At 37.7% G+C, this 21,730-nt stretch overlaps 1 protein-coding gene and 1 long non-coding RNA gene across 7 annotated transcripts in view; one reads left to right on the forward strand and one right to left on the reverse strand.

The window, feature by feature from the left end:
• LOC120300693 overlaps nucleotides 1-4,200 on the forward strand; it is a 43,535-nt gene extending 39,335 nt beyond the window's left edge. The window contains exon 3 of the long non-coding RNA XR_005554716.1: nucleotides 2,352-4,200. This is a non-coding gene — a long non-coding RNA (uncharacterized LOC120300693). The remainder of the gene's footprint in view (nucleotides 1-2,351) is intronic.
• SMYD3 (SET and MYND domain containing 3) overlaps nucleotides 1-21,730 on the reverse strand; it is a 326,831-nt gene that overhangs the window by 43,656 nt on the left and 261,445 nt on the right. For all 6 annotated transcript variants that reach the window (XM_039327012.1, XM_039327013.1, XM_039327018.1 and 3 more), the window contains 2 exons: nucleotides 7,881-7,968; nucleotides 5,303-5,477 (listed from right to left, as the gene is read on the reverse strand). In XM_039327012.1, coding sequence (XP_039182946.1) covers nucleotides 5,303-5,477; nucleotides 7,881-7,968 — 263 coding nt within the window. The remainder of the gene's footprint in view (nucleotides 1-5,302; nucleotides 5,478-7,880; nucleotides 7,969-21,730) is intronic.

A 21,730-nucleotide genomic window follows, 5' to 3' on the forward strand; every position in this document is an offset into this window, starting at 1 on the left:
CACAAATCATACCAAGCTCTACTTCTGCACAGGCAAATACAGATAGTGCTCAACTTACAACCATTTGTTTAGTGGCCATTCTAAGTTACAATGGCACTGAAAAAGTGTCTTATGGCCAGTTCTCACACTTATGACCACTGCAGCATCCCCACAGTTACGTGATCAAACTTCAGGTGCTTGGCAACTAGCGTGTATTTGTCATGGTTGTAGCCTCCCAGAGGGCTGGGGTTGTCATTTGCAACCCTCCTAGGGAGCTTCTGACAAGCAAATGAATCTGGGGAAGCCAGATTCATTTAAGGACCGCATAATTCACTTAACAACTGTAGTGATTCTCTTAACCATAGCAAAAAGTCAGTAAAATGCCTCACTTAACAACTGCCTAGTTTAGCAATGGAAATTATGGGCTAAAATTGTGGTCATAAGTCAAAGAACTACCTGTGTGGTTATCATGACAAATACTGTATACAGATTCAAATATGATAATCATTTAAGAATGAAGGTCTTCCATTCTTTTCAGTAAGTTGAAAGATTTATCTGACCTAAAGAGAAATCAAAGTAATAAGGGCTTGCATTGTTTTGATTCTTTTTGTAAATTTTATTTATAATAAATAAAAATAATAAAATAATAAAAATTATTTTAAGTAAAATTAAATTTGCCTGCATTATATTTTCCCAAGCATTATGCTTCTCTTTTAGGTTTGAACTGTTTATTGATTGCATCGCACAAATATCCAGCCTCTGTGCCAACCAGGACTTAATAGATAACCATCAGCACATTGAATTGTACCTGGAAACCCATTGATAACCTGTGCAGCTCTGTTGAAAAACAATTTTAATTAGTACATAATTTCAAGAACAGGATTTACCTTTTCTATCTTGTTTAGCATTTTAATATTCACAAATAATTCCTTTCCAGCAATTCTAGAGATACTCACTTATTAGAATTCTTGTTGAACTTCAAATATGTATTTGAACCTATGCATAGCATTTGTGGAAAAAACTTAAATCAGGGGTCCCCAACCCCCCCGTCTGTGGACCAGTACCGGGCCGCAGCATGCCAGCAACCAGTCCACACAAACAAGCAAAGCTCCATCCATGGGATGCAGGCAGCACACAAAACCACACACCCTCCGGTCCGTGGAAAAACCTCTCTCCACGGAACCGGTCCCTGATGACCAAAAGGTTGGGGACTTCTGCCTTGAACCACATGCAAATTTTTCCAGGTTCATGTGGCAGATGTGAAAGGCAAGCACATAAGCCCAGCCCCACGTTTCATGTGCCCTGAATCTCATGCAGCCCTTCAAAACTGGATTGCTCACCTAAAGTATATACATTCAATATAACTAATCCTAACATAATTTTCTATCACAACTTCCTGAATATAAACTAGTTTTGTATAGAGTCTCCAAATGTATTCTGCTGTGTATATAATTTACTTAAATAGTGTAAAGCCTCAGAAGAAGAAGAAGAAGATAAAGGCCATGGACTTTCTTGCTATCAGTCCCAGTATTGGTGATTTTGAGTAATCAGAATCCAATCTGGTTAGTTGTGTAAAATCTGTTCTTTTTTATATTCCTATGATCATGATCGCCAACATGATCGCCAATGTCCAATAACAGATATGGCACAAGAAGAAGAAGAAGAAATATAAATGAGTTCTCAATAATTCCAACATGTCAGCTAAATATCTGAGAGCACATGATTTTTTTCACCTCTAGATTAAAAGAGATATTCTACAGGCTTGGGTTGACTATGTTAGTTTGTGTGTAACTGCCAAAATATAAGAGGACCTCATAATAAAAAAGCTTTATAAGGAAAGATCTCATTCAATTTTCACTACTCATGATCAGCCACTTATCACTGTGATGAAAACCAACACAATTAATTGTTTTCTGGATTTCTAAATTCTACAGAACTTCCTTTTAGTATGCTTCATGCAAGTGGAATTTTAGGCTTTGAACTACTATAAAGAACTCTTAATCTTCTGGACCAAGTTATATTGGTAATCAATTTGCCAAGTGCATTGTAGTGTGAATCTACACCACAAAGTCCATCATTATATTTATCTGAGTGATAGCTTAGTATGGCCTTTAAATAAATACTGAAAGCCCAGCAATGTCTGCAATGAAAACATGTTCAAAAACTGCACTTAGCACACTATAGTGGAAATGCACCCCACTGGTCACTTAATGGGAATACTCACAGTAAATACAATCCCTGAAGTTAAAATGGTTTTAGTCCAATACTTTAAACCTCTTTAAAGGAACCCATACCACCTCCGATTTGTATGGATGGCTTGTTTTTCAGGTTATTCCCTGCAGGTAACAATATGAATATTTCTTTTCCCTCAGAACTGAGAAAAGGAAAATAGAACTGTGGAAGCAGTCAAGCAGTAGATTGATTCCACTGGAGAAATTCAATGCAGTCCAACAGATTCCCTAGGATTTGGTATCCTGCTGCTTCAGGCGCAACTTCTTGTAATGAGAAACAGAAAACTTTTTGTCAGGAGCGTCAAAGCTTGTAGTGAAGGCTTGAAGGGAAACCCCTCCCCCCTCAAATAACAAGACCTCAAACTGAAAATGTCTCTCCTCAGAAAATGCTTTTGCACATGGAAAGACTACGACGCCCAGTTCAAGCTACAAGAGAGGTCAAGAACCTTTGCAAGCCAACAACGTTCGATGAAAAACATACAATTTTGCGTATCTCTACAACAGAATCAGAGGCAACAACTTGGCTACAACTAAGTATGACACACAAGAAAAGAAACGGTGAAATTATTTGATAAACTTATAATTGCCTTCTGCTGCAACTCTTTTGTACCCATGTGGCATGTCTGGCCAATTTTTGAATGTTACAGAAGCATAGCTGAAAAAGTATAGCAAGTAATTAAAACAGAAAGGTCATTTTCGGTGAGAGAGATTAGAGAAAATTGTGGAGAAAAAGCCTATCGATAGCTCTTGTCATGATGTCTAGAGACAATACTTCTCTAAGAGGCAATTCCAATTGGGAGCACTCATCTGCTGCTTTGGGTCCTCCACTGGACCCTAATTATTGGCCACAGAAACAGAACGTTAAACTTGAGAGGTTTCAGGACTATCACATTATTTTCACCAACTTTGTAGAAAAGCGTGGTTTGCTTAAAACAACAATGACAATGAAAATATGAGCTATACTTTTTATGGATGTTTAAATAATAAAGTATATTTCAATAAAATGACTATGAAGGCCAATATTTTGAAATTAGGCAATTACTAATATCTTATTTAATTGCACAATGAAGTTTTCTTGACAATTCAGACTGTGTTTCATTTTTAATTATTAAGTGCCTAAGGGGCAATTTTGTCCCCATTTTGCCATTGACCCATTGTATCTTAATCTTCATCTCTCTAGAGGATTGAAATTTTTATTTTATTGCCCTTCACAATATTGCCCTTCACAATTTAACCTGAAATTAAATTTAAAGGATCCAAATAATACAGTACATTCATACATTTAAAGCAATTTTCTAGAACTTGAATATTCAATAAAATATGGATCTGTAATAAAAAAAATGAAAGCACCTGACTGAGATCATTGGAAACAGAATAGCAATTAAAATTCCCTCAGTGAAATGCTCCTTTATCACAACCAAGTCCCATTGAATGGTAAGAAGTGCCTCTTTTCATTTTGTAAATACTACTAGTAGTATTTGAAGATACTATTACTGAGGCTGCCCATCATTATTTTCTTTTTAAAAAAACTGTATTTCTGTGAGCAAAAAGAAAGAAACAGGAAGAGAAAGAATACAAAGTTAGATCACTCTGCTCTTTTGCCCTTGCAGCTATACCCTCTATAACTACTCTCTGTTTCAAAGGAAATCATTCTATTTTGTTCAAACTCTGAGAATCAAAATTAATTAGTGACAGGTTAAAAACATGGAGCACTAAAAGGAAGAAAAGGTCTCACCAAAAACATAATGCTATTCTCTTAACAGATACTTGGGAGGTTTTGAAAAGTAAAATTAGACCTAATGCAAAACATTCCAGAACTCTCGAAGGAGTTATAAAAAGAATAGCCAGTCTTCTCATTCCAAGTATTACAGATTTTAGCCTAGGGAAAAGCTGAAATAGCAAATACCCTTGAAGGGCGTTCGGAGACTGCAGTTGGTTCAGAACGCAGCTGTGAGAGCGATTGTGGGCGCGCCAAGGTACGCCCACGTGTCACCTATCCTCCGCGAGCTGCACTGGCTTCCTGTGGGTCTCCGGATGCAATTCAAGGTGTTGGTTATCACCTTCAAAGCCCTTCATGGCATAGGGCCAGGTTACTTACAGGACCGCATTCTGCCACACAGCTCCCAGAGACCGGTGAGGTCCCATAGATTCGGCCTCCTTCAGGTCCCGTCGGCCAGACAATGTCGGCTGGCGGGCCCTCGGGGAAGGGCCTTTTCTGTGGTGGCTCCGACCTGGTGGAATCAACTTCCCCCCGAGGTTCGAACTACTCCCACCCTGCCGGCCTTTAAGAAAGCCGTTAAAACTCTCCTGTTCCGGCAGGCCTGGGGCTGATGTCCCCGGGGGGCCGGGATATGATCGGACTCGCGGTATGACTGGATTATTTTATTCTTTTATGACTGTTTTTAACCTTGTATGCCGCCCTGAGTTCTTTGGGATTGGGCGGCATATAAATATTTGTAAATAAATAAATAAAGTCTATTGTTCAATCATTTTTAATTGTGCTTTTAAAATTGTTCACAAAAGATGTGCCAGTGAGAAAGAGACCTCATCACTTATTGATCAGCTAATCATAGATCAAAGACTGATGAGTAAGTATAAACTACTTGCTAATAACTTCATTGTTTCCTCTCTTTATCAGAGTGGCAATTCCTATTCTATTTGTATGTAAAGAGCCAGAGAAAATGGCAATTCCTTAAGACTGGTGTACATTTGCATATAAGTCGATACAAGTAGCTGAAGAGCTGAATGGATAGGGAAGAAAACCCTACAGAGCAAAGTACAATGATGCTGTGATGATCAAGGAACTTGGGGGGCCTGGGTGGTGTTGGTGGTGAAAAGAAATTGGTTTTCTTACTCTGTATAACATAATTGTCAATAAATGTAAAACAGTTTCTTTTGTCCTATGCATGTAAAATATTTTATTCTCTGTTTTCAGAATGAAAAAGGTACCTGTACAAATTGCCTTATTATATCTGCAAAGTAGTTTCTTGCAGCTTGTATGGGGAAAACTATCACAGAAAATATACATTGTGTCTCACCATCTTGGGTGGAAACAGATCCGTGCCATAAATCACAGTAAAGCTAGCTCTCACCTGTAGGGCTGCAAAGTTCGGTTACCATAATGCAGAGCTTCTTCCCAAAGGCCCAGGTTTATGCAGGCATCCATGGCAAGGTCAAGTAATTTTAGCTGATAGATGTTGGTGTCTGGGAGACGAGAGGTGTTGCTCTTCAGTGATGTCTGGCAGGACAACAGAACTTGCTCCCACTCTGACATTTATTTGTGTTAAGGATTAACCCATGACAGAAGCATCAATCAAAAGGCAAAACATTAAGTTAAAACATTACAGTTTTCTATTCTAGAAAACCCTCTTCTGTAGAAAACTCAATTTTTTTAAAACCAACAAAGCATGAAAGCAAACTACATGAATATGAATGGTGATCATATGAAACTAAAACTAATTTTGTTATATTTAATTTTCTTTTAAGTATTTTCTTAAAGTAAACAACATATTTCTTGTAACCTTTTTCTAGTTGAATGTCTCAACAAAATTAAAACTCATCTTATAAATTAAAAGAATTTTTTTTAATGTAACAATTTTTGCCAACATAAATTTTTCCCTGATGAAAATTACATGATCAGGGATGGGAGGAGAATGGGGACAGCAATACATAGGGGAAAGAAAGAGGGACTCTATACACTGGTACTCAGCATTATTAAACATATTTGACAATCTTCTTTGCACTGTAACAAAGAAGACGAAAGATCTGCATTTTAATATGAACTCTTTATGAGTTTCTGCTATAATTAAATCAACATTCATAAGATACTTAGTTGACATTGATATTCCCAACTTCACATAGTTAATACCAGTCAAGGAACAATCTGAATTTATCAACTGATTATGTACAAGGGCAATTCGGAAATAAACCTCCGTTTGGTTATCAATGACAGACACTCGCAGATACAGAACTTTTATTATATACATTAGAAAACTACAACATTACATTACTTTTCAACATAATCGCCATTCAAATTGAGGCAGTTGTCATAACGTCTTACAAGGTTTGAAATTCCTTTGTAGTAATCACTCGATGCAAAATCTGAGCTATGGGGGGTGATCAAAAACATCACAACGGAACTGTTGCAATAGTTCTTGGGTGTGTCTAGCGGTGTGTGGGCAAACATTATCATGAATCAACACCACACTGGAAGTCATCATGCCCCAACACTTGTTATGGATGGCTCGTCTGAGTTTTCGTAATATTTCACAATAGACATCTGAACTGATGGTCGAACCACGCTCCATGAACTTCACTAGCAGTACTCCTTTGGCATCTTCACATTTGGCAGGACTTTCTATGGCACTACTTCAAGAGGATCCAGGATGGATGTAAAATTGAAAAAAATTAAAAGAGTCTTCATATTTTGCTTCTTCCAGGGGCCTCTGAAGTGGAGCCTGACTACGTTCCTAATCTTCTCCGAAAGAGGAATTCAACTAAAGGCTGTAATATGTATTGGAAACAGGAAGGTGGAGAAAGAATGAAAATTGTTATTATCATTAGGTCCAAGGATGATTTCTTGAGGAGAGGGCAGGCCACCACAGTCTTATATGCACTGATGTTGGCATTAATGAAAAGATTTGATTCCCTGCTCCATACAGATTATGGCCTTTAGTTGAATCCTTGTCCCAAAGGGCAGTGGAATGGTAAATTGAAGAAAGAGACTGCATTAAATGAAAAAGAAGGATTTTTTAGAGAAGCTACTCTAAAGAAAAACAGAGCACAACATTTGACGGGGCTGGAGAATAGTGATGAAAAGTTAGAAAAAAAATCTCTCAGTTATTAAAGACAGCAAAATAGTGTAGATGTCTAAACTTGATTTACAAATATTTTATACTAAAAATGGAATGAAATATGGTTTACTACTTTAATAGTGAAATTTCAATAAGTGAGTATTGAATTGCAACATATATGGCCAAAAGATTAACATTATTAAATGTTAAATGTCTCTCTCTCCCTCTCTCTCTCTCTCTCTCTCTCTCTCTCTCTCTCTCTCTCTCTCTCTCTCTCTCTCTCTCTGTGTGTGTGTGTGTGTGTTCATGTTCTTTTGGTTATTTAAACTATATTAAGACTTAAATATTTAAATTGTCTGTCATCTTGTTCTGCAAGGCCAAAACAAAGTTTCTTTTGCCAAAAGCCATGTGTGACATAATGGTTAGAATGCAGTGTTGTAGACTAACTCTGCCCACAGTCAGGAGTTCGATCCTGATGGGCTCAAGGTTGACTCAGCCTTTCATCCTTCTGAGATCGGTAAAATGAGGGCCCAGATTGTTGGGGGCAATATGCTGACTGTGTAAACCTCTTAGAGATTGTTATAAAGCACGATGAAGCAGTATATAAGTCTAAGTGCTATTGCTATTGCTCCAGAAACTTAAAGATACAAATGCTGAGGAAAAAAAGTAAGGACAAAAGAGTTTTCTATAACCCAGAACACATTTTGATTTGATTTACCTTCTGCTTCCTTTTCTTTAAATATGGTTTTATTTGAAAACTACAAAATACATATAATAGGCAGGAAGAGAATGAATTTAACAAATACTAGAAAACAAATTGATAATTATATCCTCCTGATTGGAATGGAAATGTGTGTATTTTGTGAACCGAGGATACCTTCACGTGACTCTGGTGCTCCTATTGCATTTATAACTTCTTTGGCTTCTTTCCAAGCTTGTTCATCACCTGCCAACATGTCAGCATCCTGCTTTGGCAGAAATAAAAGCAAAAAACAAACAAACAAAAAGCATCTGGTTAAAAAAGAGAGGGAAACTAATAGCCGCATCACCGGTATTAAGTAACATTGGACACCAGAATTTTCTATTAAAATTGAAGCTGGAAATCAGTTATTCAAAGTTTCAATCTAAGAAAATTCTAAAATTAATTTACATCAAACATTAATTAAAAAATGGCATTTGGATTTCATATATTTATATTATAAGCTTACATAATAAGGAAGGGGTCAAATAAACGAGCCAAAAATACAATATCCATATTTAGAAGAGCTTATAAGCTACATTTTGGGAGGTAAAAAAGGAAACAAAGATGAAGTAAAGAAAATAGAAAAGAATACGGTAAAATGGATGAAGCTGAGAAAAGCAATAATAATGTCTTTCATCTTTCCAATGGCATGGAAGAAGCAGGGTTTTGAGAAGAGTTTTAGATGAATAGGAGTGCTCAAGGAAAAATGAGCAGTCATGGGACTTAAGAGTCAGCAGAATATACTGAGATAATCTATGTGGGGAGGAGAAATAACGAGAGACTTAAACAAAGACCAGGATGATACTTCAGGTATTGAAATAACACCAACTAATGAATACTTGTTCTACAGTATATTGTACAAAACATCTCTGAAACACCATTAGTCACTATCAAGAGAGGCAACCAGTTAAAAAAAACTTGCTAAAACCAAAGGAGAAAGTTCTTTAACAAAGCTCAGCTTTGTCTGCTTTAGCAGGGATTTTTAACTTGTTCTGCTTGTCAGCAGAAAATAATAATCCCTGAATGCTGAACACGTGAGGTTTACAGCAGATTAAATTCTAAAAAAACATCTTCTCTGCCAGTACCATAATTTAAACAAAGGAGCTTAGGGATGGCAAATCAATTTTTATATCAATTATCATCCTAAGAGCACAAAAGTTCAGAGGTTTTAATCTGCATTTTCCACACAGTGAAGTTAATTATTGTGCATTCCAAAAAGGAGGAAATATATACCCAGAACTCATATTAATTCCATGTGTAGCTTTAGTGCTGCCTAACATAGAGGTCCAAATGGAAGGAAAATAGGTGAACTCTTATACTATCTCAACAGCTTATTGCATTAAATGGCTTCTCAGGCTTCAATTATATCATACGTAAGAAATTACAAAGAAAGTAGTGTTCTTTTTAAAATTTGCAGATGTAATTGCCAAAACATAAACAATCTGATCGCAATATGTTCACCTGGAAATAATTTTGTGCAGAATGAAAGCAAGTAAAGGTCAGCAGTAGAACAATAAAGTTCATGTTGAAGTACTTATGTCAGTTATGTTATAATCGTACAGATCCAGACATGTTAAATTTTGCATATAACAGGGATGAGTCAAGGTTGGCCGTGATCTAACTATGCTGCCTTCAAAGGGCACAGGATTAATTACATAGGATTTGATTTAATGTGTCTTTTTTTTTAAATTCTGAGTAGACATGTAGGAAATTATGTACTGTAATTGAAAGACTAGAAAGCCAGATCTGCATGGTGCATGATCAACCAACAAAGGGAACTGAGGTCTAAAGTGGAAAACCCCAAAGAGTGTTATGATTCTATCATCAGAGTATTAACAGTCTATTCGAGGACAATGGAGTTACCATAGCTGGGCTGCAAAATTTAGGTGGGCATTAAATGGCAACAAAGAGATTCATTCTCTCTCTCTCTCTCTCAAATGTTTTGCTTTCATCTAATTCTGGTAGCCACAAACAGTATCAAGAATCTTAATTAATTACTTCTGACAATGCAATTGACTCTACAAGTTTTTCATAGAAAAACTGTATAGGTGAAGTAGCTATATCTGCTGTCCCCGTCTTTGTATTTCATGTACTCTGCCACATCATCTCCCCAACCAAATAATTGGGGGGAGGAGATTATGAATACAGCATGAACTCTGTGTGACTTGAAAACAGGTAGAGAGGTATGCTTCCTTCTGCAAACCAATTTTGGTCATCATAGTACAAAAAAGATGTTGAGACTTTGGAAAAAGTTCAGAGAAGAGCAACTAAAATGATCAAAGGCCTGGAAATGAAAACATATAAAGAACGGCTGCAGGACTTGGGTGTGGCTAGTCTACAGAAAAGAAATAATAGGGGTGACATGATAGGAGTATTCCAATATTTTTTTAAAAGTTTTTATTGAGTACAAAGAAAAAAAGGATTAAAAACATTGAACATGGTAAATCGTCTTTCACTGACATCTCAGTCCATATTGTACATTAATTACATATAATATATCTATATACAAACTATACATTTCTGGTCTCTATCTTAACTTATCTCTTTATTTGTGACCTCCATTTTTTTCCCTCCATCTATAAAATTTATTCCATATTCAATAAAATTCTGTTATCCTATCTAGTTCTGTGCAATACATAATTTTCTTTATTAGTACTTCCTCACTCGGTACTTCCATTGCTTTCCACATTTGAGCAAATAGTATCCTTGCCACCGTAACCACGTGAATAATTAAATATGTGTCCTCTTTATTTACATTTTTCTCTAGTATTCCTAATAATAATGCCTCAGGTTTGTATATAGAATGTTTTGCCTAGTCATTTCTATTGCCCATTCCCAGACCAAACGCCAATACAACTGTGCTTCCCTACATGTCCACCATACATGAAAAAAGGTGCTCTTTTCTTTTTTACATTTCCAACACATAGAAGAATATCCGTTATACATTTTGGCTAATCTGGCCGGAGGGAGATGCCATCTGTAAACCATCTTATACAGGTTTTCTTTATATGATGTCGCCAATGTGATTTTGTTATTTCACTCCCATACTTGCTGCCATTGATTCATATTTATATTATATCCTGATCTATTGCCCACATCACCATTGTTTCTTTAACCTGCTCCTCATATAGCTTATGTTCCAACAGGTGTTTATAAATATTATTTATTTGTTTTTTCTCCGGTCCTAGCAGTATTTTATCTAACCCCGTATCTTGTCTGTTAATACCTGATTCTTGCTTATCCTTCATATATCTTGCTTGTATCTGGAGATAAGACTACCACTCCATGTCTATTCCTTGTTGTTTTAGCTCTTGTTTTTGTTTTAAATAACCTTCTTCTGTCAAGATGTCTTTATATATAATAGCCTTGTCTTTCCTATACAAATTGGGATATGTGACTGCCTCCAATGGTAATAGCCAAGGCGGAATCTTTGTGTAATATTGACATTTAACTATATTCCAGCTTTTTATTAATTCTTGCCGAACCTTATGTCTTAAAAAATATTGGTGGTTTCTGCTTTGCCCCATCCATATGTGAGCATGCCAACCCTGCTGGAGGTCATAACCCTCTAAATGTAAACCTCTTTTATTTTCTAAGGCTATCCAGTCTCTAATCCATGTTAGGGCCGCTGCTTGGTAATATAGCTCCCAATCTGGGAAACCTAAACCTCCCCTTTCTTTAGCATCCTGTAATGTCTTTAATTTTATTCTTGTCTTCTTACCGGACCACACAAATTCTAAGGTTAATTTATTCAGCTTCTTGAAAAATTTCTTGTCTAATTGAATTGGGATATTCTGAAACAGGAATATCATTTTAGGTAAGATGTTCATTTTCACTGCAGCAATTCTCCCAAGTAATGAAAGATGCAAATTTTTCCAACCGTCTAAAACTACTTTTATATTCTTTACCAATTTGCCATAATTGTCTTCTTTAATTGATGAGCAGCGTGCTGAAATAACTATCCCTAGATATTTTAATTTGGAAACTACTTGTATACCTAATTTTGCCTCGAGGTTTCCTTTTTGTATGTTAGTCATATTTTTTGTTATAATCTTTGTTTTGTTTCTATTTATTTTCAAACCTGCCAGATCCCCATACTCTTCCAATATTTTGAATAGTTTCTGCCCTGATTGTTCTGGGTCTTCTAATATAAATGCTAAGTCGTCTGCATAAGCTTGAAGTTTGTATGTTTCTTTCTTAATCTTAAATCCTTTAATCTGCTCTTCTTGTCTTACTACTCTAGCAAGAATTTCTAATGTATTCCAATATTTGAGGGGTTGCCACAAAGAAGAGAGGGTCAAATTATTCTCCAAAGCACCAGAGGGCAGGACAAGAAACAATGGTTGGAAACTGATCAAAGAGAGAAGCAATCTGGAATTAAGGAGAAACTTCCTAACAGTGAGGACAATTAACCAGTGGAACAGCTTAACCCCAGAAATCTTGGGTGCTCCATCCCTGGAGGTTTTTAAGAAGAGACTAGACAGTCACTTGTCTGAAATGATATAGGTTCTCCTGCTTGAGCAGGAGGTTGGACTAGAAGACCTTCAAGGTCCCTTCCAGCTCTATTCTATTGTAAACACTGTATCTCTCTGATGTTTTAAGCACAATTACATTTTAAAGCAATATTATTGTTAAGTCACTAGAAAGTAGCAGAACAAGAAAGCTTTTCTGGAACTCTTTGTCCCTTCATACAACTTGGAAGAGGAGTGGGGTTAAGGAGAAATATAGCTGCTGCTTCCTTAGGCAGAAGCAAAAAATCTCAAGCAAACCACGTCCCAACAAATGAAGAAAAAATGATATGCCAAAGAGGATTTTTTTCATCCTTAATACCAGACTAAAAGAAATTATCTTTTTAGAACATGCGAATGGCAGGGTAAGTTACCTTTTCAATTATGAAACATACATTTAATACTGGATGTTTGCATTCTTACCAAATGAGGAAGAAGATTTTCTATCACACATACTGTACATACCTTCTCCTTTAATACTTTAAGCAGTATTTCTAATTTCTCTATATACATGGCTGATTTAAGCACCATACTTTCTCTGTCACTAGAGAAGGCCATGCGTAATAGTCAAAAGACATCAAGCACGGAGATTAATGCAGATTTCTCATCTTGTCTGTATTGTGAAAGGCCCAGGGCAAAAGAGGGTGCTTTACCAGATACCACTAGTAACAAGGTTATTGATTTGTTTGTTAGATTTATATACTGCCTTTCTTCTGGGAGTTTAAGTTGGCTTCTACAAGGATCACTTACATTTTATTCCTACAACAACACTTAAAATAGATTGGACTGAGGGAAAGTGACCTGAGACAAATGTCAACCAGTGAGTATCCATGACTAAGAATGGACTTGAACTTGAGTCCTAGCCCAGAACTAAACATTGCATCACAATTTACCTCCTACTTCATATATCTGAGATAGCTTTTTCTTCCTGGTGGTCCCAGTAGGTTTTCTCAAAATGAATTACCCTAAAATATAGCTGGTGCGATTGTGAAGAAAAATTAAATATCATAATATGTCTCCATATCTGAGCTTCTCTGTAACATTAATCAGTTATAGCATTTGTTGTTCTTATCATAAGAGACTAACATGGTTCCTCCTTGATAATGAATTAGCTGAGATAGGCACAGTGAAAAGTTAGAGATTTCAAGATTCTTCTCCCAGAAGACCTGAAGATTCATGCTGTAGCCCTACTTTCTGGCTTGGGATAGTGCCTTGGTAATTTCTGCCACCATCACCTATAGACTAGAGGTGTCTCACCTAGCATTCATCCCTAACCTTAGTGCATGAGATACAGGGCTGTCGAAGTTCATATTGCCTTTCTGGTGACTGAGAAGTCAAAATGCAAAAGTTAGAATAGTTTGTAAAGTGCCATCTCTTGTCTAACAAGTATGGTGAATCAATTTACACCATCTCACACGAGATAAACAAAATCAGGAAGGATTTGAGTTTCTGCTCAACTTTTTCAAGATCAAACAACGTTCATTAGGTGCTGCCACCACTATGCGTATTAGATAGAATAAGTGCATCAGCCATGTTTAATTAATTTTAAATAAATGAAGGTCAACACCATGGACCTTGAGCAGAACAGCCCTTAGTATTCCTCTGAAAAGTCAGCAGTAATCTTATCTGGAAAATAGGTAGCATATCCACGATGTAGATAAGCAGTATTACTATACAAATCTATGTTATTGAATATAGCAATGATGATTAAAAATAGTTGAAAATATCCTTTTCTGACTATACAGAACGTTCCTGCTAACGTTTGATTTTGCTGCTAAAATTTTATCCCGTTCTTATTTTCCAAGAAAAATGCATATATTTCAATTCTTCCATAATGCAGCATGCAATTGAAGCAACAGAGTTAGCATTAAGCGGCTGGTTTCATTCATGAGCACAGCACTGTCACTTCAATTGTATATCTATAAAGCAACCACAGGAGACAGTCAGTGAAAGAATAATTTCATCTGTTATAGAACAAGACTTCTATACAAATAAAAGGTATCACTAGATGTGCCTTAGAAAATTGAGCCATGTGATACGATTCTAGCTACAAATATAAAATGATCCTGAACTAGAAATTGCAAAGACCCATTGCAGTTATTAATACCGGCTTTTAAATAAGTTTATTTCATTTAGCAGCTTATATTTAGGTAGGGTAAAATATGAAAGGACTCATTCAACAAACGACATTTTGGGTTAAGATTCCAATTAAACCTTTAGGCATTCAAAGAAGAAACAGAAAAATTAGAAGGTAGGGGTGAAAAATGCTATTTCAGCCTGAGAATAAGTAGAATTTTTCACCTGGTAGTATCTTTTAACTAAATATGCTAGGGAAGAAGCTGCCCAGTTTTTAATCAACTATTTGAATAGATGCCTCAGGTAAATTAAAGGAAAAAAGAAATCTAAGTTATAAGCTATGGAAACAATTGTAAACTGCAGATGCAAATTGGTTTTCCTAACTACAACAGCCTCTTTTAGGCAGCTGATATGACCAAAATGGCAATTTTTTATGGCTGAGTGAAGAGGGCTTATTTTACAACATTGCATTGATATTTGAAAAGAGTCAGTTCTGCCAACTACAGTATTTGGTTGTGAGAGCCTGCAGTGTCAATTGCATATTCATACATATGCCTTATTTTCCTTGCAAAGCAACAAGCTCAGAAATAATACACAAAATTTTCTTTGTAGCTGGGAAAAACAGAATTATAAGAAGTTTCTTGAATAGAGGATTTGTTTTTTAACATATGGCATTTTTGTTCAAGTATACCTCATAAGCTCCAGAGAGGCCATTGTTCTACTCTAGTAAAAAAAAAGATATTGAAACAAGCAGTATTCTATTTCTGTTCTCAAAAATGGAGGATGGAAAGTAGATGGATAACTACAATGTAGAAATTGCCAGCATAAAAATACATTACATTTAAAGCTTTGCCTTAAGCAGTGTTGCTGAGGAACAAGTCTCCCTTGAGCTCCATGGATTTCCTTTGTGGAAACATACTTAGAATTGTATTTTTTCAATGTGGGTTTATTCAAAAATATGTCCCATTCTATTTGGACAGGCTTACTTTAAATTCAGAGTGCTGAGACAGCAACTCTGCTATATTGTCTATTAATATGTTAATAGACAACATAGCAGCAATAAATCTGTTCTGAACAGTGTTGAATGCAACATAGAACTTCTCTGGTTAATAGTTCAGTGGGGAAGAACTATGGTCTATGGCTACCATGACTGTGTCCTGCTTTACTCCCACATAAATGTACTGCAGGCACAGAATTTACTTCTTGATACTGTACATGTACAGTTGCACCAGTCATAATATTCCCGTGTTATGCACAACTTGCTTTACCTTTTTATTACAGAATACAGAATGACACAATTGGAAGGGACTTTGGAGGTCTTCTAGTCCAACCCCCTGCTCAGGCAGGGAGCCCTATACCATTTCGGACAAATAGTTGTCCAGTCTCTTCTTTAAAATTTCCAGTGTTGGAGCATTCACAACTTTGGAGGGAGGTCGTTCCACTGACTAATTGTTCTAACTGTCAGGAAATTTCAATTTTCATTTAATTCTAGGCTGCTTCTCTCCTTGATTAGTTTCAATTTTTTGCCTCTTGTCCTGCCTTCCGGTACTTTGGAGAATGGCTTGACTCCCTCTTCTTTGTGGCAACCCCTGAAATATTGGAACACTGCTATCATGTCCTTCTCTTCATTAAACATTTGTTGTTGTTAATTGCGAAGTCGTGTCCGACCCATCGCGACCTCATGGACAACGTTCCTCCAGGTCCTCCTGTCCTCTACCATCTTCTGGAGTCCATTTAAGTTCACACCTACTGCTTCAGTGACTCCATCCAGCCATCTCATTCTCTGTCGTCCCCTTCTTCTATTGCCCTCAATCTTTCCCAGCATTAGGCCCTTCTCCAGTGAGTCCTTCCTTCTCATTAGGTGGCCAAAGTATTTGAGTTTCAACTTCAGGATCTGGCCTTCTAAAGAGCAGTCGGGGTTGATCTCTTCTAGGACTGACCGGTTTGAACGCCTTGCAGTCCAAGGGACTCGCAGGAGTCTTCTCCAGCACCATAGTTCAAAGGCCTCAATTCTTTGGCGCTCAGCCTTTCTTATGGTCCAACTTTCACAGCCATACATTGCAACTGGGAAAACCATGGCCTGGACTATACGCACTTTTGTTGGCAGGGTGATGTCTCTGCTTTTTAGTATGCTGTCTAGATTTGCCATAGCTTTCCTCCCCAGGAGCAAGCGTCTTTTAATTTCTTGGCTGCAGTCCCCACCTGAGGTGATCTTGGAGCCCAGAAAAATAAAATCTGTCACTACCTCCATTTCTTCCCCATCTATTTGCCAGGAATTGAGAGGGCCGGATGCCATGATTTTGGTTTTCTTAATGTTGAGTTTCAAGCCAACTTTTGCACTCTCCTTCTTCACCCGCATCAAGAGGCTCTTTAGTTCCTCTTCACTTTCTGCCATTAGAGTGGTATCATCTGCATATCTTAGGTTGTTGATATTTCTCCCGGCAATCTTAATTCCAACTTTTGATTCATCTAGCCCTGCCTTTCTCATGATGTGCTCTGCATATAAGTTAAATAGGCAGGGCGACAGTATACAGCCTTGCCGGACTCCTTTTCCAATTTTGAACCAATCAGTGGTTCCGTGTCCGGTTCTCACTGTTGCTTCTTGACCCGCATATAGGTTTCTCAAGAGACAAATGAGATGGTCTGGTACTCCCATCTCTTTAAGAACTTGCCACAATTTGTTGTGATCCACACAATCAAAGGCTTTAGCATAGTCAATGAAGCAGAAGTAGATGTTTTTCTGGAACTCCCTAGCTTTCTCCATGATCCAGCGTATGTTGGCAATTTGATCTCTAGTTCCTCTGCCTCTTCGAAATCCTGCCTGTACTTCTGGTAGTTCTCGATCCACATACTGCTGGAGTCTAGCTTGTAGGATTTTAAGCATAACTTTACTAGCATGTGAAATGAGTGCAATGGTGCGATAGTTTGAACATTCTTTGACATTGCCTTTCTTTGGAATTGGAATGTAAACTGACATTTTCCAATCCTGTGGCCACTGTTGAGTTTTCCAAATTTGCTGGCAAATTGAGTGTAGCACTTTTACTGCATCGTCTTTTAAGATTTTGAATAGCTCAGCTGGAATACTGTCACCTCCACTAGCTTTGTTGTTGCTCAGATTTTCTAAGGCCCATTTCACTTCACATTCTAGGATGTCTGGTTCGAGGTCAGTGACCATCTCATTGTGGTTATCTGGGATGTTAAGCTCATTCTTGTATAGTTCTTCTGTGTAGTTTTGCCATCTCTTCTTAATCTCTTCTGCCTCTGTTAGGTCTCTGCCATTTTGGTCCTTTATCATGCCCATCTTTGCATGAAACGTTCCCTTCATATCTCCAATTTTCTTGAAGAGATCTCTGGTCCTCCCTATTCTGTTGTTTTCTTCTATTTCTTTGCACTGTTCATTTAAGAAGGCATTCTTATCTCTTCTAGCTACTCTCTGGAATTCTGCATTCAATTGGGTGTATCTTTCTCTTTCTCCTTTGCCTTTCGCTTCCCTTCTTTCCTCAGCTATTTGCAAAGCTTCCTCAGACAGCCATTTTGCTTTCTTGCATTTCTTTTTCTTTGGGATGGTTTTAGTTGCTACCTCTTGTACAATGTTGCGAACTTCCATCCATAGTTCTTCAGGCACTCTGTCTATCAGATCTAATTCCTTAAATCTATTTGTCACCTCTACTGTATATTCATCAGGAATATGATTTAGTTCATACCTGAGTGGCCTAGTGCTTTTCCCTACTTTTTTCAATTTAAGCCTAAATTTTGCAACGAGAAGCTCATGATCTGAGCCACAGTCAGCTCCTGGTCTTGTTTTTACTGACTGTATAGAGCTTCTCCATCTTTGGCTGCAGAGCACATAGTCAATCTGATTTCTATGTTGACCGTCTGGTGATGTCCATGTGTAGAGCCGTCTCTTGGGTTGTTGGAAAAGAGTGTTTGTTATGACCATCATATTCTCTTGACAAAATTCTATTAGCCTGTGCCCTGCTTCATTTTGTACTCCAAGGCCAAACTTGCCTGTTATTCCGGTTATCTTTTGGCTTCCTACCTTAGCATTCCAATCCCCCATGATGATAAGGACATCATTTTTTGGTGTTAATTCTATAAGGTGCTGTAGGGCTTCATAGAACTGGTCAATTTCATCCTCTTCAGCACCAGTGGTTGGGGCATAGATTTGGACTACTGTGATATTGAATGGTTTGCCTTGGATTCGAATTGAGATCATTCTGTCATTTTGGGGATTGTATCCCAGTATTGCTTTTCCTATTCTTTTATTGACTATGAAGGCTACTCCATTTCTTCTGAGGGATTCTTGCCCACAGTAGTATACCTGATGGTCATCTGAGTTAAATTCACCCATTCCTGTCCATTTTAGTTCGCTGATTCCTAAGATGTCGATGTTCAGTCTTGTCATCTCTTTTTTGACTACGTCTAGCTTGCCTTGATTCATGGATCTTACATTCCAGGTTCCTATGGAGAAAAAATCTTTACAGCATCGGACTTTCCTTTCACCACCAGATATATCCACAGCTGAGCGTCCTTTCGGCTTTGGCCCAGTCGCTTCATTCTTTCTGGCGCTACTAGTACTAGCCCTCTGCTCTTCCCCAGTAGCATATTGGACACCTTCCGACCTGAGGGGCTCATCTTCCAGCGTCATATCTTTTTGCCTTTTAGTACTGTCCATGGGGTTTTCATGGCAAAGATACTGGAGTGGTTTGCCATTTCCTTTCTCCAGTGGATCACATTTTGTCAGAACTCTCTGCTATAACCTGTCCATCTTGGGTGGCCCTGCACGGCATAGCTTATAGCTTCATTGAGTTACGCAAGCCCCTTTGCCACGACAAGGCAGTAATCCATAAAGGGGTTCATTAAACTAGAGATACCCAATTCCAGCAACCGTTCTATGTTTTAGCCTCCAGCCTCTTTGTTGTTCTTCTCTGCATTCTTTCTAGAGTCTCAACATCTTTTTTACATTGTGGTGACCAAAACTGGATGCAGTATTCGAAGTGTGGTCTTACCAAGGCATTATAAAGTGGTATTAACACTTCACATGATCTTGATTCTATCCCTTTGTTAATGCAGCTTAACACTGTGTTGGCCTTTTTGGCAGCTGCAGCACCCTGCTGGCTCATACTTAAATGATTGTCCACTAGGACTTCAAAATCCTAGTATTATTGAGCCACCTATACTGTACCTGTGTGTTTGGTTTTTCTTGCCTAAATGTAGAACCTTCCTTTTTTCACCACTGAATTTTTTGTAATAAATGTGATAAAAGAGCTGCTTCTTCATGGCCCTGTTTCAAAGCACATTACTCATTGGAAGGCCAGCATATGGAAAGCCTCTGAAATGTATTTCTAAATTCTGGGCACCTTGAAGTGGCAATTCTAACTTCTAACCTATCTTCTAACTCTAACTTCCCCATCCTTCCCCGAGGTGGCGCAGCAGTTAAGAGTGCAGTACGGCAGGCCACTTTAGCTGACTGTGTTCAGCAGGTCAGTGGTTCAAATCTCACCGGCTCAAGGTTGACTCAGCCTTCCATCCTTCCGAGGTAGGTAAAATGAGGACCCAGATTGTTGGGGGCAATGTAAATATATATATACATTGCTTACTGGTGTACACCGCTTAGAGAGTGCTTGCACTTAAAGCGGTATATAAGTCTCATAAATAAATAAATAAATAAATAAATAAATAAATAAATCCTCCCTTTCCAAGGAATAGTGGAGCAAGCCAAATGGAGCCCTGGGACCAAGGATCCCCATCTTGACTTCTGATACCAATTCAGAATTTTAAACATGTCATTGTATAACCACTTATAAGTGTTCTTTCAAGCAAATACACCTAGGGAACTATCACAATTATAAAGAAGGAGAGCAATTTTCAGTAACATGCTGTAACAGAGCAAAGATCTGAATAACAGAGGAGGAATCTAATCTTGTCATATAAATTTGGTATTTAAACCTCTTGACAGACCTTGGGGGGGGGAAAGGGAAGGATTATATCTTTTGTATTAATAAAATCTCCCAAAGATGTATAATTTTTGCAATCCTGAATCATAAAGCAACTTAACTTTTTGTTAACGTCATCAGTGTATACAGACGTCTGAACCTGTACCCCAATGCCCTGCTGAACTCGGCAAGACTTATGTCTAAGTAAATATTATAGGAGTGCACTGTCAAAGTTAATAGGAAAGAGATATCTTTTACACATTACACTTTGTAATGTTATAGTAAAACAATAATACTGTATATGAAGCAGCTGTCTTCTATGCAGCAGCTTAAAAGTATGTTGCTGAATAGCAGAGATGGCATCTACAAAATGTAATAGTGCTTTTAAAAAGTATAATGGAGTCGATTTTTTTTTTGTTAAGGAATGGATATCTTTGGATTCAAAGGAAGATAAGTTGTAATATTTAGACACTGGGGTTACGAAAAGCAGATCAAATACAAATTGTTTCAAGTGTGTAGCTAGTGTTGACCAGTGATTTCATCTGGTTTCCTAAAGTGCTCTCAGTTGACAGCATGGCTTTTGGGAAACGCAACCCTGAGTGCATTTGAGAAAGCAAAGAATAACTGGTAGATTGGCTGAGTTGTGGCATTTACTGAATTTTGTGCATTCAAGGAATGATAGGGTTGGAAGGGAACTTGGAAGTGTTCAAGTCCAACCATCTGCCCAGTACAGGAATCCTCCTATCATTATGGACAAACAGTTGTCCAATATTTCTTGATTTTCACCTCCAGTGATGGAGTACCTACAGCTTCAGAAGGCAGGCTGTCTCAATAGCTTTTGTAGTCAGAAAACCCCTCTTTGGTTCGTGTTTGGATCGCTCACGGTAAAGTTTTCCCCGCTGCTTCTTGTCTTACCCTCAGTTGCTGGGGAGAATAAATCTACTGCCTCTTCCCTGTGATATCCCTTCATGTATTGGAAGACTGCTATCACGTCATCCCTTAGTTTACTCTTCTTTAAGCTAAACATAACAAAATATTTTAACCACACTACATAGAATTTAGTCTTCAAGTCCCTTACCATGTTTGTTGTTCTCTGCACTCTTTCCAGTTCTACAGCATCCTTTTTTATATTGTGGGAACCAGAAAATGAATACAGTATTCCAGGTGGTCTCTGACCAGTGCAGCATAGAGTAGTACTATCACTTTCTATGATCTTGACATTATACCTCTATTGATGCAGCCCAAAACTGCACTAGCTTTTTTGACTATGGCAGCACATTGCTGGTTCATCCTTAATCTGTGGTCTGCCAAGGACCCCAGGTATTTTTTGCAAGTACTATTGTCAGGTCCCACCTACCTTACACTTGGGTATCTGTTTTTAATTGTTTTTAAGTATAAAACCGTATAGTCAAGGCCATGGTTTTCCCAGTTGCAATGTATGGCTGTGAAAGTTGGACCATAAGAA

Source organism: Crotalus tigris, unplaced genomic scaffold (assembly GCF_016545835.1).
Source record: "Crotalus tigris isolate CLP2741 ecotype Arizona unplaced genomic scaffold, ASM1654583v1 scf7180000024349.2157984, whole genome shotgun sequence".
NCBI classification, from domain to species: Eukaryota; Metazoa; Chordata; class Lepidosauria; order Squamata; family Viperidae; genus Crotalus; species Crotalus tigris.